At 44.7% G+C, this 26,015-nt stretch overlaps 1 protein-coding gene across 1 annotated transcript in view; it reads left to right on the top strand.

The window, feature by feature from the left end:
• The window catches only part of LOC137326854 (cell adhesion molecule DSCAM-like), a 449,662-nt gene that overhangs the window by 248,236 nt on the left and 175,411 nt on the right, over positions 1-26,015 (top strand). The window contains exons 7-11 of the mRNA XM_067992234.1: positions 12,696-12,992; positions 15,387-15,662; positions 20,314-20,592; positions 21,324-21,443; positions 23,543-23,716. Coding sequence (XP_067848335.1) covers positions 12,696-12,992; positions 15,387-15,662; positions 20,314-20,592; positions 21,324-21,443; positions 23,543-23,716 — 1,146 coding nt within the window. The remainder of the gene's footprint in view (positions 1-12,695; positions 12,993-15,386; positions 15,663-20,313; positions 20,593-21,323; positions 21,444-23,542; positions 23,717-26,015) is intronic.

The following is a 26,015-nucleotide window of genomic DNA, read 5'->3' as shown; positions in this document are numbered from 1 at the left end:
AGGGGCCAATCTTTTCCAGCGCTTGTAGCTCCAGCTAGGAGAAGGTCATTATGGATAGTCTTCCCCGGTCTTGCTCCTCTCCCTGGTGTTGTGCGCTGCGTTGTTCTGCAAAGAGTCGGGGGGGGGGGGGGGAGGGGGAAGAGTTAGTGGGTGTCTCCTACAAAAGAGAGAGCAGATGCGTGGGGTTTCTGCTTGTTGTGCAGATGATGAGAGGGAGTAGAAGCAAGATGGAATCAGGATGGGGAGGTGTTGAATGGAAAGCGTGCGTCTGGAGTGTGAAGTGAAGAGGAAACCATGAAAGAAGTTGGTGATTTTCCAAAAGGCTAGCAACCATAAAGAGAACAGTTCCAGTGGAATTATGATGGGGAGGTATTGAAAAGAAATCCCCCAGGACTGTGTTGCTAGGCACGCTCTCAGTCGACCACATTATCCCACCCCAGTTTGACTGAATAGTTTCAAGAAGCAGGAGAACGATGGAGGAATTGACAAGGGATTTGAAAAAGGCCCTCAGTGTAATGCTGCCCCACTAAAACATATCATTTTGTCACCCAATGATTTTGTGTTTAAATGTTTGATGCAAAATATGCCATTTACTAATGAAACTGTCGTTTGATCCTGGAATAGAGACTGTATTTAGCCAGTTTGGAGAATGCTAAGAGTACCCGCCTGATCTGGTTACCATGGTGAAAGTCTCATGTGGCATATTGATAATCTATAATGATGTAAAGGAAGGGGTTTATCACAGAGTGACAGTGGGAAAGATTTCAAAGACACACAGGTCTCACTGGGAAAATAATGTCTTCTTTCATCTCTGAAAAAGCCTATCACAGAAATAAAAAGGGCGGCAGAGCATACTGAGTACACTCGCTGATTTATCTATTGTGTGTCAGTTTTCATTCAATATACAAAGCCTGGAGCTCCCTGTCTTCTGAGAACCGGCAGCATTAATGCGAGAAGAAGGGTAACAGTGAGGCAAAACAGTGATGTTTTATGACAACTAACAGTTCATGGTGCTGAAACCCCTCCACCCCCTCCCTCAATCCCCACCAAAGTCATCTTGCAATCTGGTGTATTGCAGGAAGCACATCAGCATTATTATCAATGTTTATTGTTTTATTTTGAAGTGCCTGGTACTCGTATTAAGACGCACACTCTGCTCAGAAGTTGAAAGAAGCAGTTGTTCCGGCCAATTTGGGATTAGAGTCGTATTGCAACATGGATTTGGTTGTTCAAAGAGACAGCTTCTCTGCTCAGCATGAAATTGCATGAAAAGCTTTTCTTTCAGTATAATACAACAGTTATTTCAGAATTGAATTTTTAGAAAAATATTATTTATTATAAATCATCTAATACAACTGCTATATTTGAAAAGTCCACTCTTAAAAAGTAAACACCAGTAAACAGTTAGGAGACATAGGAAGAGGAGTAAGCCTCAAGCCTGATCCACCATTTAATTAGATCACGGCTGATCTGTACCTCAAATCATTTTTCCCACCTTTGCTCCACATCCTTTGATACCCTTACTCAACAAAGATCGATCAATCTCAGTCTTGAAAATTTCTATTGACTCAGCGTCCACAGCCTCCTGAGGGAGAGAGTTCCAGATTTCCACTACCCTTTGTGTGAAATTGTGCCTCCTGATTTCACTCTGAAATGGCCCAGCTCTCATTTTAAGATTGTGCCCCCTTTGTTCTGGATTTCCCCAGTAGAGGAAATAGTTTTCTGTATCAACCCTAGCGAATCCCTTTATCACTTTAAACACCTCGATTAGATCATCCCTCAACTTTCTAAACTGAAGGGGAATACAAACCAAAGTTTATGCAACCTGGCCTCATAATTTAACCCTTTATGCCCCAATATCATTTTGGTGAATCTGTGCTGTGCCTCTTCCAAGACCAATATATCCTTCATGCGGGTTTAGTGCCCAGAACAGAACTTCAGGTAGGGCCTGACCAAGGCTCTGTATAATTTAAGCATCATTTCCTCACTTTTGTATTCTAACTCCTTTGAGATAAAGGCCAACATTCCATTAACCTTGTTGATTACTTTTTGTACCTGTGGATTAGCTTTTTGCAATTTGCGTACCTGGCCACCTAAGCTTTGCTCCTTCACAGTTCCTAGCCTGTCAACAGTAAGAAAACATTTGCCTTTCTCCGATTCAAAGTACACAGCACCTTACACTTGCCCACATTGAACTCCATGTGCTACAGTTTTGCTCACTTACTTAAATCGGTCTATGTCCTTTTGTAATTTCCTGCTCCTATCTACACAACTTACTCTGCCTGAGACTAACAGCGAGATTGTGCACTATTCTTTCATCTCTAGGCCCTAGATTTGAATCCAGCCGAGACAGAATGAAAATCTGTCTCAGCGTGTGTGTCTCTCTCTCTCTCTCTTTCTCTCTCCCTGCCAGCTACTGGGATCATATGTCAAATTAGTTTGGGTGATCTCAATTTTTAGAAGGTTTGAGCCCACAGCACAAAGCTGGCACTAACTGGGACCTAGTAGTGCAGGACCAGCTGGGAGCCTTGAACACAGACACTGCATACAATGTAGAAAATGCTCCATTCCCCAGCACTGACACCCCCCACCTTGCTGAACACAATATCACCCTTTGTCCCCCAATCTGTCAACAAATGTGCAATGTTTTAAACACCAATTATATTTGTAAGAGATGTTCAATTCTGTAAAACAATCACTGAATCACTGTGATCAGTTAAAAAAATGCGGCTACGTGAAAATCAGTTGATTCTGCAATGACTACATAGCATCCCTCAGTACTCAATATTTGTCTGTCCTCCTGCTTTGACACACCAGGTGCAAAAGTGAACTAGCCCAGAAAATATACAAAATAGAAGCAAATATAGAATCCGATGCATGAATACGGCAGTTCTAATGCCACTCGTGCTTGTACTTTACTTGTTTTACATATTTTTTCATAACAAGCTCTGCTCTACAGCTTTTGGGGTTTGAAGTGCCCCAGGCAGGAGAGATCACTGCTAGGTCCCCTGGCCAGTGTACTGATACATCAGTTTGATTCTGAACATTTTAGAGACGTTAGGAAAACAGCCCGAAAAATATTAACAAGCAATCCTCCCCCACCTTTGAAATCTTGCAGAATGAAAAGTGTTTTAAAAGCAAAATGGTAGGTTCCCCAATGGCTGGGTGAGTTTATTCAGTGATGAGCTGAACCTTATAATTTTACTTTGTTTCAGTTTGGTGTGTTTTCAACTCTCTGAATGGGCTCCATGTTTAATATAGTCTCAGTGGCGGTAGTTTTGATTTCAATGGAAATAAAAATCAGCGAGATGTAAAACGGGCTGCCAGCTGGCTATCACCCATTTTACACGATCGCGCCAAGTCAAAATTACCCCCAGCTTCTCCAGCAGTCTGATTCGGGGATTCAGTCAAGGGGAAGAAGGCTGGTACTCAGTAGTATATGCATTTTATATCCCTCATTGGAGCTAAGGTTGCCAACCCTCCTGAATTTTCTTGGGGTCTCCCGGATTGGGGCGTGAATCTCCCGGGCACTGCTGCTAGCCACCCGGGAGAACTTCACCCTTTAATGTTCTTGCCATGGCCCCGCCCTCGCTGCGTGACATTACCGGCTGCCGTCGCAGAGAAACCTCCAGCATGGTGACCTCACCACCCACCCCCGCCCCCTCAGCGACACCTTGGAAGGAGGAGCCAGGTCCTCAAATTGGTCCCTTTGTTGTTTCTCTGTAGCACCCACTCTCCACTAGCTAAGAGGACAGACTGAAGGCATGACACTGAGGCCTCGGCTCAGGCTGCCCTGTAGATGACCAATGGGAAATATGCAAGAGAAACCTTGTTGTGACTCTCCCTGTGACTTTTACCTCCTTTCCTGTGGGAAAAGTATCCAGTCACCACCAGATGCCCTCCCCACTGTGACAGGGTTGAGATCGGCATTCACCCTGTGAGACAGCTCAGGCGCAACCTTGAGTACAACTGCTCTGTGGCCTGGTTTGTTGGAAGACCAGTGCACAGTGCCACACTGCCACCCCAAGGTTTTTGGGCCTTCTGAAGGGACAATTTCAACGAGGAAGGGCTTCTCATAAGACACTATCCATCTACAAATGGAAGAGCTTCACCTGTGGTAGTGCTACAGTGGGCCTCAGCATGGCGGATTAGAGAGGGGGACATTGTCTCGGTCTTGCTGCTCCTGATCACCGACCAGTGATCCCTGCTGGGGTATATGGGCATCAGCAAGGACAGGGCCAGGCTCGGTTGTGATGCCTTCACAACCGGCCTGGCCCCCTCCTGTGCAGTATGATTCTATTCTCTGGGCACACATGGTCATGCTATAGTTTTCTTTCTCTCAGTGAGATAGTGTAAAACGAGCGGGCAGCCCATTTTACATTTCTCCCCATTTGTATTTCCACTGAAGTCATTGAAAATAAAAATCAGGAGAGATATAAAACAGGCCGCTGATTCTCAAACACCCATTTTACACTATCGCACAGAGTCCAAATCTCCCTTCCTCGAGTAAAATATATCTCTTCCCCCCCTTTCACCTCTCTGAGAATGGGTAGTCGGTGCATAGGATGCAGACAAACCAGTGGCATTACCAATCTGCGGTACAGTGCCCTGACACAGCTGTGCATTGTGCCCATTTAACAGTAGATCTGTTAGATCAAATACAGCTTCCCCTGTTTTCCCTGTGAACACTCGAGGGACTATATCAATAAGCAGATTAGTGAGGAGAAACGAAGCAGAGAGTGACAGAAATTTAAATTAAAACCAGTGACAATCTTTATAGCTCTGAATGTACGTCTCACAACAGTACTTAGGGATGTACCGCCTAAAAATAATATACTTAGAAATTGGCTTTCACCCTCAGCACTTCTTCCTAAAATCAAGCACATGTCACTGCGCTTTTTAAGAAAGGAGAGAGAGGGAAATTGGGGAATTATAGATCAGTTAGCTTAACATCTGTTGTGGGGAAATTGCTGGAGTCTATAATTAAGGATAGGGTGAATGAACACCTCGAGAATTTTCAGTTAATCAGGGAGAGCCAGCATGGATTTGTGAAAGGTAGGTCGTGCCTGACAAACCTGATTGAATTTTTTGAAGAGGTGACTAAAATAGTGGACAGGGGAATGTCAATGGATGTTATTTATATGGACTTCCAGAAGGCATTTGATAAGGTCCCACATAAGAGACTGTTAGCTAAGTTAGAAGCCCATGGAATCGAGGGAAAAGTACAGACTTGGTTAGGAAATTGGCTGAGCGAAAGGCAACAGAGAGTAGGGAAAATGGCTAAGTATTCACATTGGCAGGATGTGACTAGTGGAGTCCCGCAGGGATCTGTCTTGGGGCCTCAATTATTCACAATATTTATTAACGACTTAGATGAAGGCATAGAAAGTGTCAAATCTAAGTTTGCCGATGAAACATAGATTGGTGGAATTGTAAGCAGTGTAGATGAAAACATAAAATTACAAAGGAACTAGGCACCGGACACGACAACGGCAAACCAAGCCCAGTCGACCCTGCAAAGTCCTCCTCACCAACATCTGGGGACTTGTGCCAAAATTGGGAGAGCTGTAATACAGACTAGTCAAGCAACAGCCTGACATAGCCATACTCATAGAATCTTACCTTTCAGCCAACGTCCCAGACTCTTCCATCACCATCCCTGGGTATGTCCTGTCCCATCGGCAGGACAGACCCACCAGAGGTGGCGGTACAGTGATATACAGTCAGGAGGGAGTGGCCCTGGGAGTCCTCAACATTGACTCTGGACCCCATGAAATCTCATGGCATCAGGTCAAACATGGGCAAGGAAACCTCCTGCTGGTGACCACCGACCGTCCTCCCTCAGCTGATGAATCAGTCCTCCTCCATGTTGAGCACCACTTGGACGAAGCACTGAGGGTAGCAAGGGCACAAAATGTACTCTGGGTGGGGGACTTCAATGTCCATCACCAAGAGTGGCTTGGTAGCACCACTACTGACCGAGCTGGCCGAGTCCTAAAGGACATACCTGCCAGACTGGGCCTGCGGCAGGTGGTGAGCGAACCAACACGAGGGAAAATCTTACTTGACCTCGTCCTCACCAATCTACCTGTCGCAAATACATCTGTCCATGACAATATTGGTAGGAGTGACCACCGCACAGTCCTCGTGGAGATGAAGTCCAGTCTTCGCACTGAGGACACCATCCAACGTGTTGTGTGGCACTATCACCGTGCTAAATGGGATAGATTCAGAATGGATCTAGCAGCTCAAAACTGGCCATCCATGAGGCGCTGTGGGCCATCAGCAGCAGCAGAATTGTATTCCAGCACAATCTGTAACCTCATGGCCTGGCATATTCCTCACTCTACCATTATCAACAAACCAGGGGATCAACCCTGGTTCAATGAGGAGTGTAGAAGAGCATGCCAGGAGCAGCACCAGGCGTACCTAAAAATGAGGTGCCAACCTGGTAAAGCTACAACTCAAGACTACATGCATGCTAAACAGCGGAAACAATATGCTATAGACAGAGCTAAGCGATTCCACAACGAACGGATAAGATCAAAGCTCTGCAGTCCTGCCACATCTAGTTGTGAATGGTGGTGGACAATTAAACAACTAACAGGAGGAGGAGGCTCTGCAAATATCCCCATCATCAATGATGGCGGAGTCCAGCCCGTGAGTGCAAAAGACAAGGCTGAAGCGTTTGCAACCATCTTCAGCCAGAAGTGCCGAGTGGATGATCCATCTCGGCCTCCTCCTGATATCCCCACCATCACAGAAGCCAGTCTTCAACCAATTCGATTCACTCCACGTGATATCAAGAAACGGCTGAGTGCACTGGATACAGCAAAGGCTATGGGCCCCGACAACATCCCAGCTGTAGTGCTGAAGACTCGTGCTCCAGAACTAGCTGCGCCTCTAGCCAAGCTGTTCCAGTACATCGACAACACTGGCATCTACCCGACAATGTGGAAAATTGCCCAGTTATGTCCTGTCCACAAAAAGCAGGACAAATCCAATCCGGCCAATTAACGCCCCGTCAGTCTACTCTCAATCATCAGCAAAGTGATGGAAGGTGTCATCGACAGTGCTATCAAGCGGCACTTACTCACCAATAACCTGCTCACCGATGCTCAGTTTGGGTTCCATCAGGACCACTCGGCTCCAGACCTCATTACAGCCTTGGTCCAAACATGGACAAAACAGCTGAATTCCAGAGGTGAGGTGAGAGTGACTGCCCTTGACATTAAGGCAGCATTTGACCGAGTGTGGCACCAAGGAGCCCTAGTAAAATTGAAGGCAATGGGAATCAGGGGGAAAACTCTCCAGTGGCTGGAGTCATACCTAGCACAAAGGAAGATGGTAGTGGTTGTCGGAGGCCAATCATCTCAGCCCCAGGACATTGTTGCAGGAGTTCCTCAGGGCAGTGTCCTATACCCAACCATCTTCAGCTGCTTCATCAATGTCCTTCCCTCCATCATGAGGTCAGAAATGGGGATGTTCGCTGATGATTGCACAGTGTTCAGTTCCATTCGCAACCCCTCAAATAATGAAGCAGTCCGAGCCCGCATGCAGAAAGACCTGGACAACATCCAGGCTTGGGCTGATAAGTGGCAAGTAACATTCGCACCAGATAAGTGCCAGACAATGACCATCTCCAACAAGAGAGAGTCTAACCACCTTCCCTTGACATTCAACGGCATTACCATTGCAGAATCCCCCACCATCAACATCCTGGGGGTCACCATTGACCAGAAACTTAACTGGACCAGCCATATAAATACTGTGGCTACGAGAGCAGGTCAGAGGCTGGGTATTCTGCGGCGAGTGACTCACCTCCTGACTCCCCAAAGCCTTTCCCCCATCTACAAGGCACAAGTCAGGAGTGTGATGGAATACTCTCCACTTGCTTGGATGAGTGCAGCTCCAAAAACACTCAAGAAGCTCGACACCATCCAAGATAAAGCAGCCCGCTTGATTGGCACCCCATCCACCACCCTAAACATTCACTCCCTTCACCACCGGCGCACAGTGTCTGCAGTGTATACCATCCACAGGATGCACTGCAGCAACTCGCCAAGGCTTCTTCGACAGCACCTACCAAATCCGCGACCTCTACCACCTAGAAGGACAAGGGCAGCAGGAACATGGGAACAACACCACCTGCACGTTCCCCTCCAAGTCACACACCATCCCGACTTGGAAATATATCGCCGTTCCTTCATCGTCGCTGGGTCAAAATCCTGGAACTCCCTTCCTAACAGCACTGTGGGAGAACCATCACCACACGGACTGCAGCGGTTCAAGAAGGCGGCTCACCGCCACCTTGTCAAGGGCAATTAGGGATGGGCAATAAATGCCGGCCTCGACAGCGACGCCCACATCCCATGAAGGAATAAAAAAAAAATATTGATAGATTAGGTGAATGGGCAAAACTTTGGCAAATAGAATTCAATGCATACAAATGTGAGGTCACCCACTTTGGATCAAAAAAGGATAGAACAGGGTACTTTCTAAATGGTCAAAAGTTAAAAACAGTGGATGTCCAAAGGGACTTCGGGGTACAGGTACATAGATCATTGAAGTGTCATGAACAGGTGCAGAAAATAATCAATAAGGCTAATGGAATGCTGGCCTTTATATCTAGAGGACTGGAGTACAAGGGGGCAGAAGTTATGCTGCAGCTATACAAAACCCTGGTTAGACCGCACCTGGAGTACTGTGAGCAGTTCTGGGCACCGCACCTTCGGAAGGACATATTGGCATTGGAGGGAGTGCAGTGTAGGTTTACTAGAATGATACCCGGACTTCAAGGATTAAGTTACGAGGATAGATTACACAAATTGGGGTTGTATTCTCTGGAGTTTAGAAGGTTAAGGGGTGATCTGATCGAAGTTTATAAGATATTAAGGGGAACAGATAGGGTGGATGGAGAGAAACTATTTCCGCTGGTTGGGGATTCTAGGAGTAGGGGGCACAGTCTAAAAATTAGAGCCAAACCTTTCAGGAGTGAGATTAGAAAACATTTCTACACACAAAGGGTGGTAGAAGTTTGGAATTCTCTTCCGCAAACGACAATTGATACTAGCTCAATTGCTAAATGTAAATGTGAGATAGATAGCTTTTTGGCAACCAAAGGTATTAAGGGATATGGGCCAAAGGCAGGTATATGGAGCTAGATCACAGATCAGCCATGATCTTATCAAATGGCGGAGCAGGCACGAGGGGCTGAATGGCCTACTCCTGTTCCTATGTTCCTATGTTCCTAAGCAGAATTATCATTCACTTCACGTCCCTTTGTTAATTTCTGACTCCTTGTTAATTGTTTTTTGTCCCCCCTTATTTTTGTTGAACCAGTGAACAATGATGGGACCTGCAGTTTGGTTTGAGTTATTGAGCCTGAGAGTGCGAGCGAGCCGAATTATTATGGGTTGTGAAACAGCAGGATGAATCGGCCACCATCGCGCATATTAATTCAGCTCCCCGTCACTGCCGGGCTCAGCGGGCTGAATTTTCACTTTCACCGCAGTCAAAGCTAACTAAATTTGGGCGGGCTGTAAAAGGGGAGGTCTGCCCGCTACCGCCTGTTTTACACCCGGTGGTGAAAGTGAAAATTCATCCCCGCGTGGCTCCTCTCAAACAGTACCCTGGTGGTGGTATCCGTTTACCAGGATGATACCAGAACTGAAAGGTTATAACTTATCAGGAAAGACTGAACACGCTGGGGTCTCCTCTAGAAAAGAGAAGGCTGAGGGGTGACGTGATAGAGGTCTTTAAAATTATAAAGGGGTTCGATAAGATAGTCATAGAGAAGATGTTTCCACTTGTGGGGGAGACCAGAACTAGGGGTCATCAATATAAGATAGTCATTGATAAATCCAATAAGGAATTCAGGAGAAATTTCTTTACCCAGAGAGTGGTTAGAATGTGGAACTTGCTACTACATGGAGTAGTTGAGGCGAATAGCATAGATGAATTTTAAGGGAATCATAGAATCAGAGAAAATTTACAGCCCAGAAGGAGGCCATTCAGCCCATCGTGTCCGTGCCAGCCAAAAATGAGCCACCCAGCCTAATCCCACTTTCTAGCACTTAGTTCATAGCCTTGTAGGTCACAGCACTTCAGGTGCATATCCAGGTATTTTTTTAATGAGTTGAGGATTTCTGCCTCTCCCATCCTTTCAGGCAGTGAGTTCCAGACCCTCACCACCCTCTGGGTGAAAAACTTTTTCCTCAGCTTCTCTCTAATCCTTCTACCAATTACTTTAAATCTATGCCCCTTGGTTATTGACCTCTCTGCTAAGGGAAATAGGTCCTTCCTATCCACTCTATCTAGGCCCCTCATAATTTTATACACCTCAATTAAATCAGGCTCCTCTGTTCCAAAGAAAACAATCCCAGCCTATCCAATCTTTCCTCACAGCTAAAATTCTCCAGTCCTGGCAACATCCTCGTAAATCTCCTCTGCACCCTCTCTCGTGCAATTACATCCTTCCTGTAATGTGGTGACCAGAACTGTACACAGTAATTAAGCTGTGGCCTAACTAGTGTTTTATACAGTTCCAGCATAGCCTCCCTGCTCTTATATTCTATGCCTCAGCTAATAAAGGAAAGTATTCCATATGCCTTCTTAACCACCTTATCTACCTGTCCTGCTACCTTCAGGGATCTGTGGTCATGCACTTCAAGGCCCCTCATTTCCTCTACACCTCTCAGTATCCTCCCATTTATTGTGTATTCCCTTGCCTTGTTTGTCCTCCCTAAGTGTATTACCTCACACTTCTCTGGATTGAATTCCATTTGCCACTTTTCTGCCCACCTGACCAGTCCTTTGATATCTTCCTGCAGTCTACAGCTATCCTCCTCGCTCTCAGCCACACGGCCAATTTTTGTATCATCTGCAAACTTCTTAATCATGCCCCCTACATTGAAGTCCAAATCATTAATATATATCACAGGAGGTTCGGGTGGAGCATAAACCAGTTGGGCCGAATGGCCTGTTTCTGTGTTGTACATCGCCAGGCTCAGTGACTTTTTCCAGCCAGCACCTTGTGTAAGTAGTTGTATTCAGGTGAGGTTACAGAGATTGGGAGGGGTGAAGCCATGGGGGAGTTTGAAAACAAGGATGAGAATTTTAAAACTGAGGCATTGCCGGACCGGGAGCCAATGTAGGTCAGCGAGCAACGGGGTGATGGGTGAATGATACTTGGTGCGAGTTAAGATACGGGCAGCAGACTACATGAAATAGTTGAGCCTATAAGCAACAAAGGCATGGATGAGAGTTTCAGCAGCAGATGAGCTGAGGCAAGGGCGGATTCGGCCGATGTTATGGAGGTGGAAGTAGGCAGTCTTGGTGATGGAGCGGATATGGGGCTGGACGCTCATCTCGGGGTCAAATAGGATGTTTAGGTCGGAAATGGTCTGGTTCAACCTCAGATAGTGGCCAGAGGGAGGGATGGAGTCGATGGCTAGGGAACGGAGTTTGTGGCGGGGACTGAAGACAATGGCTTCGGTCTTCCCGATATTTAGTTGGAGGAAATTTCTGCTCCTCCAGTACTAGATATCAGACAAGCAGTGTGACAAATCAAAGGCAGTGGAGGGGTTGAGGGAGGTGGTGGTGAGGTGGAGCTGGGTGATGACACCGTACATGTGAAACCTGACATTGTGCTTTTGGATGATGTCGCCAAGGGGCAGCATGTAGATGAGAAATAGGAGGGGGCCAAGGATAGATCCTTGGGGGACTCCAGAGGTAACGGTGCGGGAGCAGGAAGAGAAGCCATTGCAGGTGATTCTCTGGCTATAACTGGATAGATAGGAGTGGAACCAGGCGAGGCAGTCCCACCCAGCTGGACGACAGAGGAGAGCCCTACAACCCCCCAAGATCTCTACTTCCCCCAATTCTTGCCTCTTGCGCATCCCCAATTTTAATTGCTCCACCATTAGCAGCCGAGCCTTCAGCTATCTAGGCCCTAAACTCTGCAATTGCCTCCCTAAACCTCTCTGCTTCTCTACCTCTCTCTCCTCCTTTAAGACCCTCCTTAAGACCTACATCTTTGACCAAGCTTTTGGTCACCTGTTCTAATATGTGGCTCGGTGTGAAATTTTGTTTGATAATCGCTCCTGTGAAGCACCTTGGGACGTTTTACCATGTTAAAGGTGCTGTATAAATGCAAGTTGTGGTTGTTGTTTTGGTATCTGTACTAACCTTTATTCAGTTTTGCTTAAACTGTCAGGCTCAGTAACTGCTCTCAGCCAGCACCCTGACCCCAGTGCTCCTGGGCTAGGGAAGGAGAAGAATTTCCCAAAGTTCCCACTCATGATCACTATGCCGTGACCCAAGACAGAAGGTGTGCGTGTATGACCATCAGGATTGGGCTCAGCTGCGATGCACTCCACAGTCAAAAAGCCTGACGACGTTTACTGTCTCGGTTTACACAAAACGACCGCTATTGCCGGTGAAACCATACCCCCAACAGAGTCAGTACCTTCAAGAGAAGACACGAGAGTTGAAGAAGTGAAATAAAAAGAGTTTAAAACAGAGACGTGTGAACTCCTGCCTCTCCCATCCACACCAGCCCAATAAGGCCAAGGCTCCTTTTCGATATAAAGCACATATTGTATCAAAGTGAAATATTTTTGCTGTAACAAAGCATAAATAACCTTTGGGGTAGTCTCGCAGGGCTGACGTTTTGCTTCCATTACATTTCCCAGATGGAACGCCCAAGGTGATCTCGTCTTTCAGCGAAAAGGTCGTGAGTCCAAACGAGCCCATTTCGCTGCTGTGCAATGTGAAAGGAACCCCCTCACCAGTCGTCAGCTGGACCCTGGACGATGACTCGATCTCGAAAGACGGGAGCCACCGCTTCAGTCAGTACGTCACGCCCGAGGGGAACGTGATCAGTCACCTAAACGTCACCAACACTCGGGTCCGGGACGGAGGAGTCTATCGGTGTGCTGCCAATAACTCTGCCGGAGTCGCCATGTATCAGGCTCGAATAAACGTAAGAGGTGCTTGTCAAATTAGCTCCTCCGAACACATAGTTCATTTCATTAGGATTGTAAAATCCATGCATTCTTAAGTTCTGTTTTTGAAATTTTTGAAACGGTCCTTTTTTGTTGTTGTTTATTTTGCAGATAAATGCCTTTCTCGCTGTTTCCATTTTTCTCTCTCTCCTTCCGCCCTCTCCTGTTGTCCTGGTTTATTCTGACTTCCTTTATTTTCAGGCCTTCACAGAAATGATTTTCCATCATCATGCGAGCTCATGCTTCTCATAGGCCCTATTTGTGTGACGCCACCGTATGTCAAATTATCCGCCCGGTGTTCGTTCCCAAGGATCCTGTTGGCGCGCATCTCCTCATCTGTCCCCGTTTTTTTTCATTACCCTAGTCGAAATGTTTTCAGTCAAGCCAAGTCAACTTACGTTGATGCGTTGGACAATCCTGAAGTAACACCAGTTATGCATGTGGATCTCATGACTTTACTTGACTCTTCCAGCCAAATAATTCCATATGGGCAACTCATTAGCCAACCGTATGTAAAACATTGTGTTTTTCTAAGCCCCCTTTTGTTCTTTTTTTATTATTATTTTCGAATCAGATTAATTTCTGTCGCCTCGTAGCGACATAATTACAACACTCCTGTCTCGTAAGTTGTGAACAATTTGCTGCCTGAAATGCCGCACTAAAATTACCACCAGTTAGTTCAATTAGGCAATGGCCCAACAAATTCTCCAGCAGATTCATATAAATAGTTACATGATAGAACAGCTGTTCTTCAGCTTCCTGGGCAGGAGATTAAAGGTGAATTTCCTTCTAGATTTTGGTAGTAAGAATGCCAAAAAATATATGGGGCTCCCTGTGGGGGGGAAGAAAAATACATTGCGACTCAGATCCATTTTGAAGTTACAATGTTCTGTGTTTGACATATAAGATGGCTGCTGTCAACAATGGCCGCCATCAAAGAGACCTGGGGGCGCAGTGTACTGACAAAATGGTGTTTGTGTTTATCATTGTTTACGCATTCAGTTCCTGACTAAAACCATGCTATGTTGTGGGGGAGCAAGGGAGAGAAACAAACCAATCCTGGCTCTTCTCAAACACCCCCTAAAGGTCACAGAGTGGTATTGACCAATGCCAGGAAACTATTTGCCTCACTGCTCTCTTTTATATAGCTGTTAGTGCAGCTATTGGCAGGCAGTTGGGTTTCCCTCTGTTGGTTTTGCTCGATGGTCCAAATGCCCTGATCTTCAAGCAATCAACAGCATCGCAGTCCTGGAAAATATGGGTCTATTAATATGGCACCAGATCAGTGGAGCCAGTTTCAGTAAGGTAAATGTGGGGAGCTGGGCCTCCTGCATTTGCACAACTGTAATGGGTTGCCACATTAAATGGTGAAAACCTGCACTCAGATTAAAAACAAAAGGAGAGCGCGGTGCATGGATCAATAAAAATAGCAGCGTATAAGTGCCGTCACCCAGGGGCTGTTGTGCAGTGTGCGAGAGGGGAATTAAAGAGGTGAGAAAATAAGATTTTCGTTAAAAAAATATATTTCTTGATATGCACCATTGCATTGTCATTGGGCCCACAGTCATGAACATAGTTTTTACAATAAAGGAAGTCTTGCTGCACCTGGAGTACTATGTACAGTTTTGGTCTCCTTACCTAAGGAAGGATATACTTGCCTTAGAGGCAGTGCAACGAAGGTTCACGAGATTGCTTCCTGGGATGAGAGGGTTATCCTATGAGGAGAGATTGAGTAGAGTGGGCCTATATTCTCTTGAGTTTAGAAGAATGAGAGGTAATCTCATTGAAATGTGTAACATTTTTAGAGGGCTTGACTAGGTAGATGCTGAGAGGCTGTTTTCCCTGGCTGGAGAGTCTAGAACTAGGGGTCATAGTCGTAAGATAAGGGATCGGCCGCTAAAGACCGAGATGAGGAAAAATTTCTTCACGCAGCGGGTTGTGAATCTTTGGAATTCTCTACCCGTGAAGGCTGCGGATGCTCAGTCGTTGAGTATGTTCAAGACTGAGATCGATAGATTTTTGGACACTAAGGGAATCAAGGGATATGGGGATAAGTTGGGAAAGTGGAGTTGAGGCAGTAGATCAGCCATGATCTGATTGAATGGTGGAGCAGGCTCGAGGAGCTGTATGGCCTACTCCTGCTCCTATTTCTTATGTTATTATGTTCTAAAAATATGGGAAATTTACCTTTAACACGATCAGGAAAGCTTAGGCTTGTCACTCACTCTCTGAAATGTATTATGTCACAATTAAACCAGTGTAAGTTATCAGATGTTTTTTGTAATGTTTTTACAGTTACATTTCTTTAAAAAAATTTCCGTTCTCTCTTCTACAGTTTCCATTGTACCTATTTTTTTTTGTTTTTTGATTTTCTGATAGGACCTGCCAGTATACGGCCAATGAAAAATATCACGGCTATAGCAGGTCGCGATACCTATATTCATTGCCGTGTGATTGGCTACCCATACTATTCGATCAAGTGGTACAAGAATTCCAACCTCCTGCCCTTTAACCACCGCCAGGTGGCGTACGGGAACAATGGGACCTTAAAACTCTCCGACGTGCAGAAAGACACAGATGAGGGAGAGTACATCTGCAACGTGCTTATCCAACCCCAGCTGTCCACCAGTCAGAGTGTACATGTAGCTGTCAAAGGTAAGGGCAGGCTGGAGGGGTGGTTGGGGTGCGCGGTGGGAAACACCATGCTAGAAGAGATTAGCAATGACTTCGAGGTTGCGTCAGGAGCTGGTGTTTCCGTAGTGACACGTTCTGTAAGGCGGTGAAGCAGAAAAGTAACTGGAACTATGATGGTGTAGGAGGTCTCAATCTGACTGGCAAACAAGTCAGCTTTGGTGTTGCCACAGATAGGGCTCGGTTGGGGGGTATGGGTTGGGTGGAGCATGGTCAGGAACGGAAAGGGGGGAGCTTTGGGGAAATGGTAGCCAATGGAAGGCAAATTGAGGAATTTTGCATCTGTTAATACAGCAGGCTGGATGTGAGACTTTGGAGATAAATCAGACCTTCCAACACAAAATAGATTGCCGATTACCCTGTTTAACTGTTTGACACTGTTGAGGGACATTTGTAAACTGCCTACTGGAAGCAAATAAGGAACAAGATAATGTTTACTCCTCAATGGATGTTCCAACATAGCTGCCTACTCATACCAGTGCAGTCTATAATTGCATCACTTCATTTGTCTCGCTACCTATCCATTCCACACCATAAGTTTTAGGAACAGATAAAGGGCAGTAACCCCAATAATCCCATCCTTTTTTGGTGAATCAATCCAGTTAGCCTGCCTTTCTCTGTCAATACTCTTATGGTCAGTGCTTTTTTGAATTGTTCTCTCCATCATTCTAAGCTCCAGATGTCCCATGCTACATGCTCTTCCTCCTCCCTACATCTTTACCATATTGAAAACAAGAATTAGCACACGGTTTTCTACTCTAATTCATTCTTTCCAGAACCTGAAAACTGCAGAACTCCTCGCCTCCTTCAGTCTTTCTTTCCTCCAACACCGTTCAAGCTTTTAAAACAGAATCTTGCTGCCACCTACTCACACCTTCTGGATTTACTTCACCTTTCATTTCTTCAACCTTGATGGTTTCTTGCATAATGGGCTTGCTCCCTTCACCTTGGTTTCTTAATTAAAAGTAAATCTGTACCTCATATTGTGGGTACTACCTGGTGGTCACTCTAAGATGTCCTTCGCTCTCCGTTATGTTTCTTTCACGTCCATCACACGCTCACTCATTTGAGCTCTGCAATAAGTAGGTCCTACATCTTTCATTGTTCTTGGAGCTGAGCCCAGGAATCCTCTTAACTGCCCACCTCAGCACCTTCACAAAGTATTATATTCATCTACAAATATAGAGAGTAGAATCCAGCACAATCATCTCAGTGTTTCAATCCAATCACCTTAAAGAAGCAGTATCTTTGTTAAAAAAAAAAGTTGTAAACAATTTTACAACACCAAGTTATAGTCCAGCAATTTTATTTTAAATTCACAAGCTTTCGGAGGCTTCCTCCTTCCTCAGGTGAACAAAATGAAATTCGTTCACCTGAGGAAGGAGGAAGCCTCCGAAAGCTTGTGAATTTAAAATAAAATTGCTGGACTATAACTTAGTGTTGTAAAATTGTTTACAATTGTCAACCCCAGTCCATCACCGGTATCTCCACATCAAAAAAAAAAGTGCCAAACTTTCCTTTGCTGGGGAGGAAGATAGTCAGAAGAACGGCCCGATATTTTTGTCGCATTAACGTTAGTTGGTGATGCGTTTAGATGTCAACTGTCTTGAGTGTTTGGTAAAACTTTTTTTTCTATAATGTGTATTTTAAGAAGAAGCAAGCAACATGAAATATCTTGGCTTCATTGATTGACTGTTTTCATGATTCAGCATGTGGAAATAACTTAGAAACTTCAGAATTTTTAGGAACAGAAAAAGACCATTAGGCCAACAAGCCCATTTCTTTTTGATGGATCGACCCCATCTGCTGTCATCTCACCGCATTTAATTGTGTCTTGAACACATTTACACTGTCCACTTTTATTGCTCCTCAGCATCCTCATTTTTAACGAGTGTCCATTAGTGTTTGAACCCTTCAACATCGTGAACAGTTGCTTGGGTCTCTCTTGTCAATTCAGTTCGTAATCTTGAACACTTCAATTAGGTCATCTTGAAGTCTCCTTTCCAAAGAAAACAAGCCCAACTTCCTTAATCTTTACTTGTAACTCCTAATACCTGGAATCATCTTTGTTGCTTGTCTCTGTTCCCTCTTACACGTAGAACTGTACTTTCACTATTACAGAGTTAGGTCATTGAAGTCATTTGGAATTGGACTGAATACACGTTTCAGATCAAAACATTGAACCTATTCTTGTGGTCCATACAATGACCTAAGCACTATGAGCGCAGAACTAAAGTGTAAAGTCAGAAGTGTAAAATTAACAAGCAAGACTTTAGACTAGAAGGAATTTTTTCTCAGTGTTGTGGTTATATGAATCAACTCCCAGCTAAAGCAGGGAGTTGATTAAGGAATTCTTTTTAAAAGAGCTAGATTAATATCTGATTAGGAATGGGATAGAAAATTGTAAGAATGTGAGGGCGAATAGAAATAATTGAACCCTGTTGAGATTATGGAAATATTCAAAGGAAAACATTTGTCCAATAACGCCAGCTGGGCTTTGTTGGTAGTGCTGTTGAGCCTGGGTCAGAAGAATATAAATTCAAGCCCCACTCCACTAATCTAGACTGACATTACGGTACAGTATTGACGGAGTGCTGAATTGTCTGAGTTGCTGTTTATTCCAGCTTCTCTCAGTTTGACTCAACAGGTGATACTCTGACTCTGGGTCAAAAAGTTGTGAGTTTAAGCCCCACACCGGGGATTAAGGCCACAATTTGACTGACACCTCAGTACAGTATTGAGGGAGTGCTGCAATTGTTAGAGGTGAGGTCCTTTCAATGAGATGTTAAACTGAAACCATTTCCAGGTGAATATTACAGTTGAAAAGGGGAGGTAGCAGACTTAGGCCGGGAATTTCCTTGGAGATGTCCCCGTCGCACCACCGTAACGTCAAAAGAAGTGTGACAGAAACCCCTTTATGCGCTTTTGACGAAGCTACGGCGGAAGGGCAGGAGCAGCTCCGAGGAAATTCCTGGCCACAGTGTTCTGGATTGATGTGATCTAGTGATCTTATGGGATGTAAAGCTAGCTAGGTGTTCTGGAATTAAATTACCTTTGATGGGGGCAGGAAGAAACTTTTCAGCACCTTTTCTCAGGAGATTGAATGGGTTGGACATGAGTCCATGACAGAGCAGATTGTAGGATTTGGGGAAGGTATGGGCATGATGGTCTAAATTGCCTTTCTTCTTTCCGTACTTTATGTTTTTCTCCACAGCCTCAAGAAAGAACATTTACATTTTCAAAATATACATTTTTCTTCTCTATAATATCTCGAAAAAATATATTTACTGTAAATTTCTAACACTGAATGCTACAAAGTAGAATTGGAAAAGTTTATAGAATGAAAGGCTCTTTCTGAAAGGTTCATTGCTATCTAGGTAACATGTCTTGGTAAATGCTTTGTATGGTGCAGTGACATCATCGCTTTACCGATTGAGTCTAATTTATTCCTATCTTAGTTTGAATCGAAAAAGTTCAGTTTCAAAATCGCTGGTAAAGTTTTCAGTGCTGCTGATATAGCACAGCCCAGGGGCTAATAAGGCAGTACAGCAGGGTTTTGGATTCAGCCTGGTTTCAGTTGCTTCAGGAACTCAAGCTGTTGTAATTCCCATCCCCCCTTCCCCCTATTAAGCAAATAACTTAATGGAGAGGGTGCAGAGGAGATTTACTAGAATGGTACCAGAGGTGACGGTCTTCAGTTATGTGGAGGGACTGGAGAAGATGGGAGTTTTCCTTAGAGCAGAGAAGGTTAAGGGGAGATTTAATAGAGGTGTTCAAAATTATGAGGGGTTTTGATAGAGTAGATAGAGAGAAACTGTTTCCACTGGCAGGAGGGTCGGTAACCAGGGGACACAGATTTAAGGTCATTGGCAAAAGAACCGGGGGGAGGTGAGGAGAAATGTTTTTACGTAGCGAGTTGTTATGATCTGGAATGCGCCGCCTGAGAGGGTGGTGGAAGCAGATTCAATTGTAACTTTCAAAAGGGAATTGGATAAATACTTGAAAAGGAGAGATTTTCAGGACTATGGAGAAAGAGCAGGGGGGGTGGGACTAACTGGATAGCTCTTTCAACAAGCTGGCACAGGCACAATGGACCGAATGGCATCCTTCTGTGCTGTAAGATTCTATGATTCTATAACTGCATTTTAACTGATCATGTTATTAAAGTAAACTAAAATATTATTGCATTATTTATTATGGGCAACACTGAGTTATTCATTTCAGCCCCCATTAGCGGCCCATATCCCAAGTACCAGCTAAACGGGAAGCCAGGCAACCTGCTATGTGAACTATGCCTAGAGGCTCTGTAACCAGTCACCCAAGTGTTGCTGACTCTCCTACTGATATCTTTTTCTCCCTGGCATCTGCTAATTGCCTCCTCAGTAATATCCTGGATAAAATTAAGAACACGTCACATTCAGATGCAAACTAGGGTCCCATTTCTCAGTAGTCAGTAGTTTGTTGCTAAGCAAATTTTGTGGGCCATTGGATTGCCTGAGTAATCTTGTTGCTTGTTATGTTGACTTTGGTAAAGCATAGCTGTCTTCAGAGAGCAAACTACCGTCTCCTTGGACACGTATACTCGGACAATTCATTAACTAATTTCTTCTGTCAGTCCCGCCTTTTATTCAGCCTTTCGAATTCCCAAGATTCTCCATTGGACAGCGCGTGTTCATTCCTTGCGTGGTCATCTCCGGCGACCTGCCTATCAGAATCACTTGGCAGAAGGACGGCCGTCCAATCCCCGCGAGCCTGGGCGTTACTATCGACAAGATCGATTTCACCAGCTCCTTGAGGATCTCCAACCTCTCGCTGATCCACAACGGGAACTACACGTGTATCGCCAGCAATGACGCAGCAGCAGTGGAGCACCAGAGCCAGCTGATTGTTAGAGGTAATGTGCAATACTGCAGCTCTGCCTCAGAGTGACAATAAGTGTTGAAGTTCCGATGTGCATCGAGCAGCAGGAAGACTCTGGAGTGAGGTTGGGGCAATCAAACAGCTGAGAGCACCAAAAGGCTGGTGTTATGAGGCCACCTCCAGTAGGTCAACGGCCCTGTGAGGTGGAGGGGAGAAATCAGCCTAGGTTTCTACTCCTGATTGTTCTCCTATGATGTTTGTGTTACAAATTGAGTAGCCAAGCGGTGAAGGACAGAATAGTCTTTTTTGCTTCCAAGCCTTTATTCACAGAAATTCCCTTTACACACCCACCATGCCCTAGGTAAGCTCTCATATAAAAAGGATACAAGAGTCCCCAATTGACACACACCACCTGAATACAATTAACACTCATTGATATAAATCATATGATACAGTTAACATTTGTGTCTACTCAGATGAGTAGAGGAATGGGTTTGGTTATGAGCCCATGTCCCCTCTTTCTACAATCGAATAGCCTGCTGACGCTCCCTTTCTAGACATGTGTATGACTGGTCATTTGGGTGAATTATCTGAGAGATGCCACTGCTCGTAGAAATGCACTCCAGCATGAGACCGTCATCTAGAACAAAGAGGCCTAACTGGGAGGGATAAGACTTCATTTTGTCACAGAGAATTACATGAGTTAAGAATTTCCATTCAATTTGATTTTAATCACTGTATATGATGTGTGTTTCTTTCTTTCAGTTCCTCCTAGATTTGTGGTGCAGCCCACTGACCAGGATGGTATTTATGGGAAATCTGTCATACTGAATTGTTCTGCAGAGGGTTACCCAGTTCCAACCATTGTGTGGAAATACTCCAAAGGTATCATTTCAACTCAGCTTCAAAGCAAAATCTCCTGATTGTAATTGTTCAAATACTGTCAGTGGAAACGCTAATCTATGGTATTACTTTTGACAGCAAAGTATAAAATACTAAAGGTAGGGATTGGAAGGTAGAGTGAATTACAACATTGTCTTTGACCCAAATTCATGTTCAACTCAGACTACTGTTTGGATATATGTGGATTTTCAAAAGGCCTTTGATAAGGTACTGCATTGTAGACTCATGACAAAGGTCAGAGCATGTGGAGTCAGGGGACAGGTGGCAGAATGGATAGCAAGCTGGCTACAAAACAGAAAACAGAGAGTAGGGGTTAAGGGTAGCTATTCAGACTGGTAAAAGGTGGGAAGTGGTGTTCTACAGGTATTGGTGCTGGGACCACTGTTGTTCACAATTTATATCAACGATTTGGACTCGTGAATTGGAAGTACAATTTCAAAATTTGTGGATGACACAAAATTGGGGGGTATAGTTAATAAAGGAGGAATGCGTCAAAATACAGGAAGACATTAATAAACTTGCAGAATGGGCGTGTAATTGGCAAATGAATTTCAATATAGATAAGTGTGAGGTGGTGCATTTTGGTAGGAAGAATAAGGAAGCCACGTACTGCTTGGATAATAAGAATCTAAATGGGATAGAGGAGCAAAGGGATCTCAGGGTACAGATACACAAATTACTAAAAGTAGTGACGCAGGTTATTAAGGCCATAAAAAAGGCAAACTAAGTACTGGGGTTCATTTCTAAAGGGACAGAATTGAAAACCAGAGAAGTTATGTTAAACGTTGGTTAGCACCTTGGTTAGACCTCACTTGGAGTACTGTGCACAGTTCTGGTCCCCATATTATAAAAAAGGATAGAGAGGCATTGGAGAAGGTGCAAAAAAGATTCACAAGGTTGATACCAGAACTGAGAGGAAAGACTAAACAGGCCGGGGCTCTTTTCTCTCGAAATGAGAAGGCTGAGGGGTGACCGGATAGAGTTCTTCAAGATAATGAAAGGGTTTGATAGGGTCAGTGTAGGGAAAACATTCTACTTGTGGGGAGTCCAAAACTAGGGCCCATAAATATAAGATAGTCACCAATAAATCCAATACAGAATTCAGGAGAAACTTCTTTACCCAAAGAGTGGTAAGAATGTGGAACTCGCTACTACAAGGAGTAGTTGAGGCAAATAGCCTAGATGCATTCAAGGAGAAGCTAAATAAGCACATGAAGGAGAAAGGAATAGAAGGGCATGCTGATCAGGTTAGATGAAATAGGGATGGCAGAGGATCTTGAAGAGCATAATCGCCGGCATAGGCTAGTTGGGCCAAATGGCCTGATTCTGTGCTGTAGACTCGAGGTAACTCGATGTTTGCTTCCTATGTGAAATAAGATTGGGCAGTGTCAGTCCAGGTCCCAGTGGGCATGGGCCCACAGCACACAGGTGCTGTGGGAAATAGAAAAACAGTCACATGGTGCAGTAAGTGTGGCTGAGGCATGTTGTTGGGGCAGAAACATAGGAACAGGCATAGGCCATACAGCCCCTCGAGCCTGTTCTGAGTGGTGTGAGCTTTACTCTGCCTCTTGCTCAGTTGTACCTGACCTAGAATTGCTTGATGCTAACATTGGGTTTAATCAACATTTGGAACGGATGCTCAGGTAGGTAATGGAGGCAAAAACATTGGGATCATTTAAGAGATAGTTGGATTCTGTGATGGTTTTCTAGGCGAATGAGGTAAGATGGTCTAAGTGGCCTTACTGACCCATATTTATCTTGTGATCTGTGATATTGCGATATAATAAAGGCGCACCATTTTAAATTAAAAGTGGACAACAGCAAGTGAGTGCACACTCAATGCTGTAAATGTGAAAGACCTCTCATTTATATTTATATACCTGATTTAGTACATATTTAAATGTTTTACATTTCTGTTTCTTCGGCCCTCTGTGATTAGATTTTAAAAAAAGAGAGATGCTGAATGTTTGATGTTAGTTTATTTGGAGGTGAAATGTCACATTGTTGAGAAGGATAAAAGTAAGGACAAGTGAAAGGGCTCGGAAAAGCTAACCGCTGATTCTGCGTCCTTCTCTGTGCAGGTGCGGGTGTCCCACAGTTCCAGCCAATCACGCTGAATGGACGTATCCAGCTACTGGTGAATGGGTCTCTCTTAATTAAGCATGTTCTGGAGGAAGACAGCGGCTACTACCTCTGCCAGGTCAGCAACGATGTGGGCGCCGATGTCAGCAAGTCCATGTATCTCACGGTCAAAAGTAAGCAACGATTTAATACCTGCAGTGTTACGGTGAAGACAAGTGATGACATGGTGTTGGAAGAGATGTCCAGAAATAGTGTTGGGGAGAGATGGAGGGAGGGTCTGGTTCTATTCTCAAGATTTTTTGATAACCTGTCAGAGTGATGGCAAAGGGCACTGACGTTCCAACTCTCCATGCCTTGCGGTGGTAGCCCACAATTTTGCCACCCGGTGAGTTCCCTGTTCCAGCCATGCCATGAGATGCACAGTGCAGACCAGGCACTTCCCAATAAAGGGAAGAGAAAATTGGAAGGAGCATCATCTGGTTCCCTCGTATGTATCTCCCAGCAGCCAATTACAAAGGGGTGTTGACTGAAGTTTGGGAACAAGTGGTCTGCCCACCCTCTTGTTAATAAAGGAGAGGCAAAAAATAACATACAAAGATTATGCGGTAGCTTGTGTATACTAACTTGTACAAAACAATTAAATGAGGTCATGAGCTAACAGCGATAGTCTTATGAAATAAACATTACGTCAGCGAGTAGATGAGCTGCACAGACCATGAAGGTCCCAAGATTGAAGTCCCACAGTCTGTGGTCTGTGCTGATCTCAGCCAAGGGCAGTGCTTAAAGCATCGCAATTAGCCGTTGTACTCTTGCATTACAAAATGAAAACTCAGCCAGGGTTTCCACCATCGCTCTCCAGTGCTCCTGACTGGATGTGTGTGTGTGTGGATTTTAGGTAAAAACTGGATCACTATCCCGCAGCCAAGTGGCTCTTGACAATCACTAGCGAGGTTCACAAATGAACAAAGGGCACTTGGGTGAGGTCCTGGAAGATGACTAGCTTCCCAGTAAGGAATCAATGGGGGATCATTGGCAGGCAGGAAACCCATGGGATCGGACGAAACGCTGGTTTTACACCCCGCCCAATGTTAATCTCCGTTAACTTCAATGGAGAGTAAAATCGGGAGGGGTGTAAAACCAGTTTTGCACCCAATCCTGTCAGCTGCCCGGTGGGCGGGTTAAGTTAAAATTGCCCCCAATGTCTTTAGAGGAGGGGAGGAGGGGAGAATAATCAGTCTTCAAACGTTTCTGAAGGAAAATAAAACAGAATTAGGCATCAAGGTACTCAAGAGTGGAAAACAAGAAAAGGCTCCTAGTCACTAGGTGAATTCTGAGGACACATTGAATGTGGAGGAGGCAGGTTATCTGCTGAATGTGTTCAGAGGTGCTGACACTTTGCAGTTATTTTCTTGGTAAGATATTTTATACTGAAATAAATTGTAAAAAAAAAGTAACACCTTTAAAGCCCAGATTTGCTGGTGCGAGAGGCTGAGTGCCAGTTGGCAAGTGAACGCTTCTCTTGAAGAAAATATTGCAGTGCATGTTCTGGAATGCTGTGCTACAGCTGGGAGGAGTTGATTTTCAATGGGGGAGGGGGATTAAATGAACATTGGTGAGTGGGTGAAGGGCAGTTGTACACATGAGGTATATTGCATGTGGATACTTCAACAGCATAGCAAGGAGCATGAAAATGATTGTGGTTTGCGATTTATCAGATTGTAAAAAAAGGACAGAGGGAGCTATGCCTGCAGGTCGATCCTTCCCTAAACCGGAGGGCCGAAAATATAGGCGTTGTTTAAAGAGCCTCAAACGTATGGAGAACCCACATCTATTTAGGATGCATCAGCACGTTCCACTCAATGCCTTTGTCATGCTAACTGTTAGGACTGAAGGCTTATCCAGCAGGGTGAGGGGTTGGACTCATGATCAAAAGTGCAATTTGACTCGGTTTGCAGAATTTGCTCCTGTCTCTCGTGCTTTTTAGAAGATGCGCAGTTGCCGATTAGTGTCTGCACTTTCAGTCTACACACTAAATAAAAGATCGCTCATCCAAATCAGTGCCCTGTACGAATAGCACACACCTCAGCATCAATTACCATTGCAACAATGCACTGCAGACTGTACTCATTCTGTTCATCCCAGACTTTTAAAATCCAAACTTGGCATCACCAAATCACCTTGTCCTGATTTACCTCACCTTTTCTTTGGTGCTTTTTGAGCTTAGTGGTGTCCTGCACTATGGCCCTTGACCCTTCACCTTGACTCCTCAGAACAAAAGCAATGTGATTTCATCCCAAAATAAGTGTTTTTTTTAGAGTAATGGTCTATTTTTCATTTCTTTCTGCGTCATATGATGCAGAGGCCGTTGAATTTTAATCAGCACCAAAGCAAACATGACCACCCAAGGCCTGATCCCACCTCCTGCTTTGCACCAATCCTGCCCCCGACTATATGACAGAAGTTACCACCAGC

This window comes from Heptranchias perlo, chromosome 11 (genome assembly GCF_035084215.1).
Source record: "Heptranchias perlo isolate sHepPer1 chromosome 11, sHepPer1.hap1, whole genome shotgun sequence".
Lineage (NCBI taxonomy): Eukaryota > Metazoa > Chordata > Chondrichthyes > Hexanchiformes > Hexanchidae > Heptranchias > Heptranchias perlo.
This window is presented reverse-complemented; position numbering and strand designations above follow the sequence as displayed.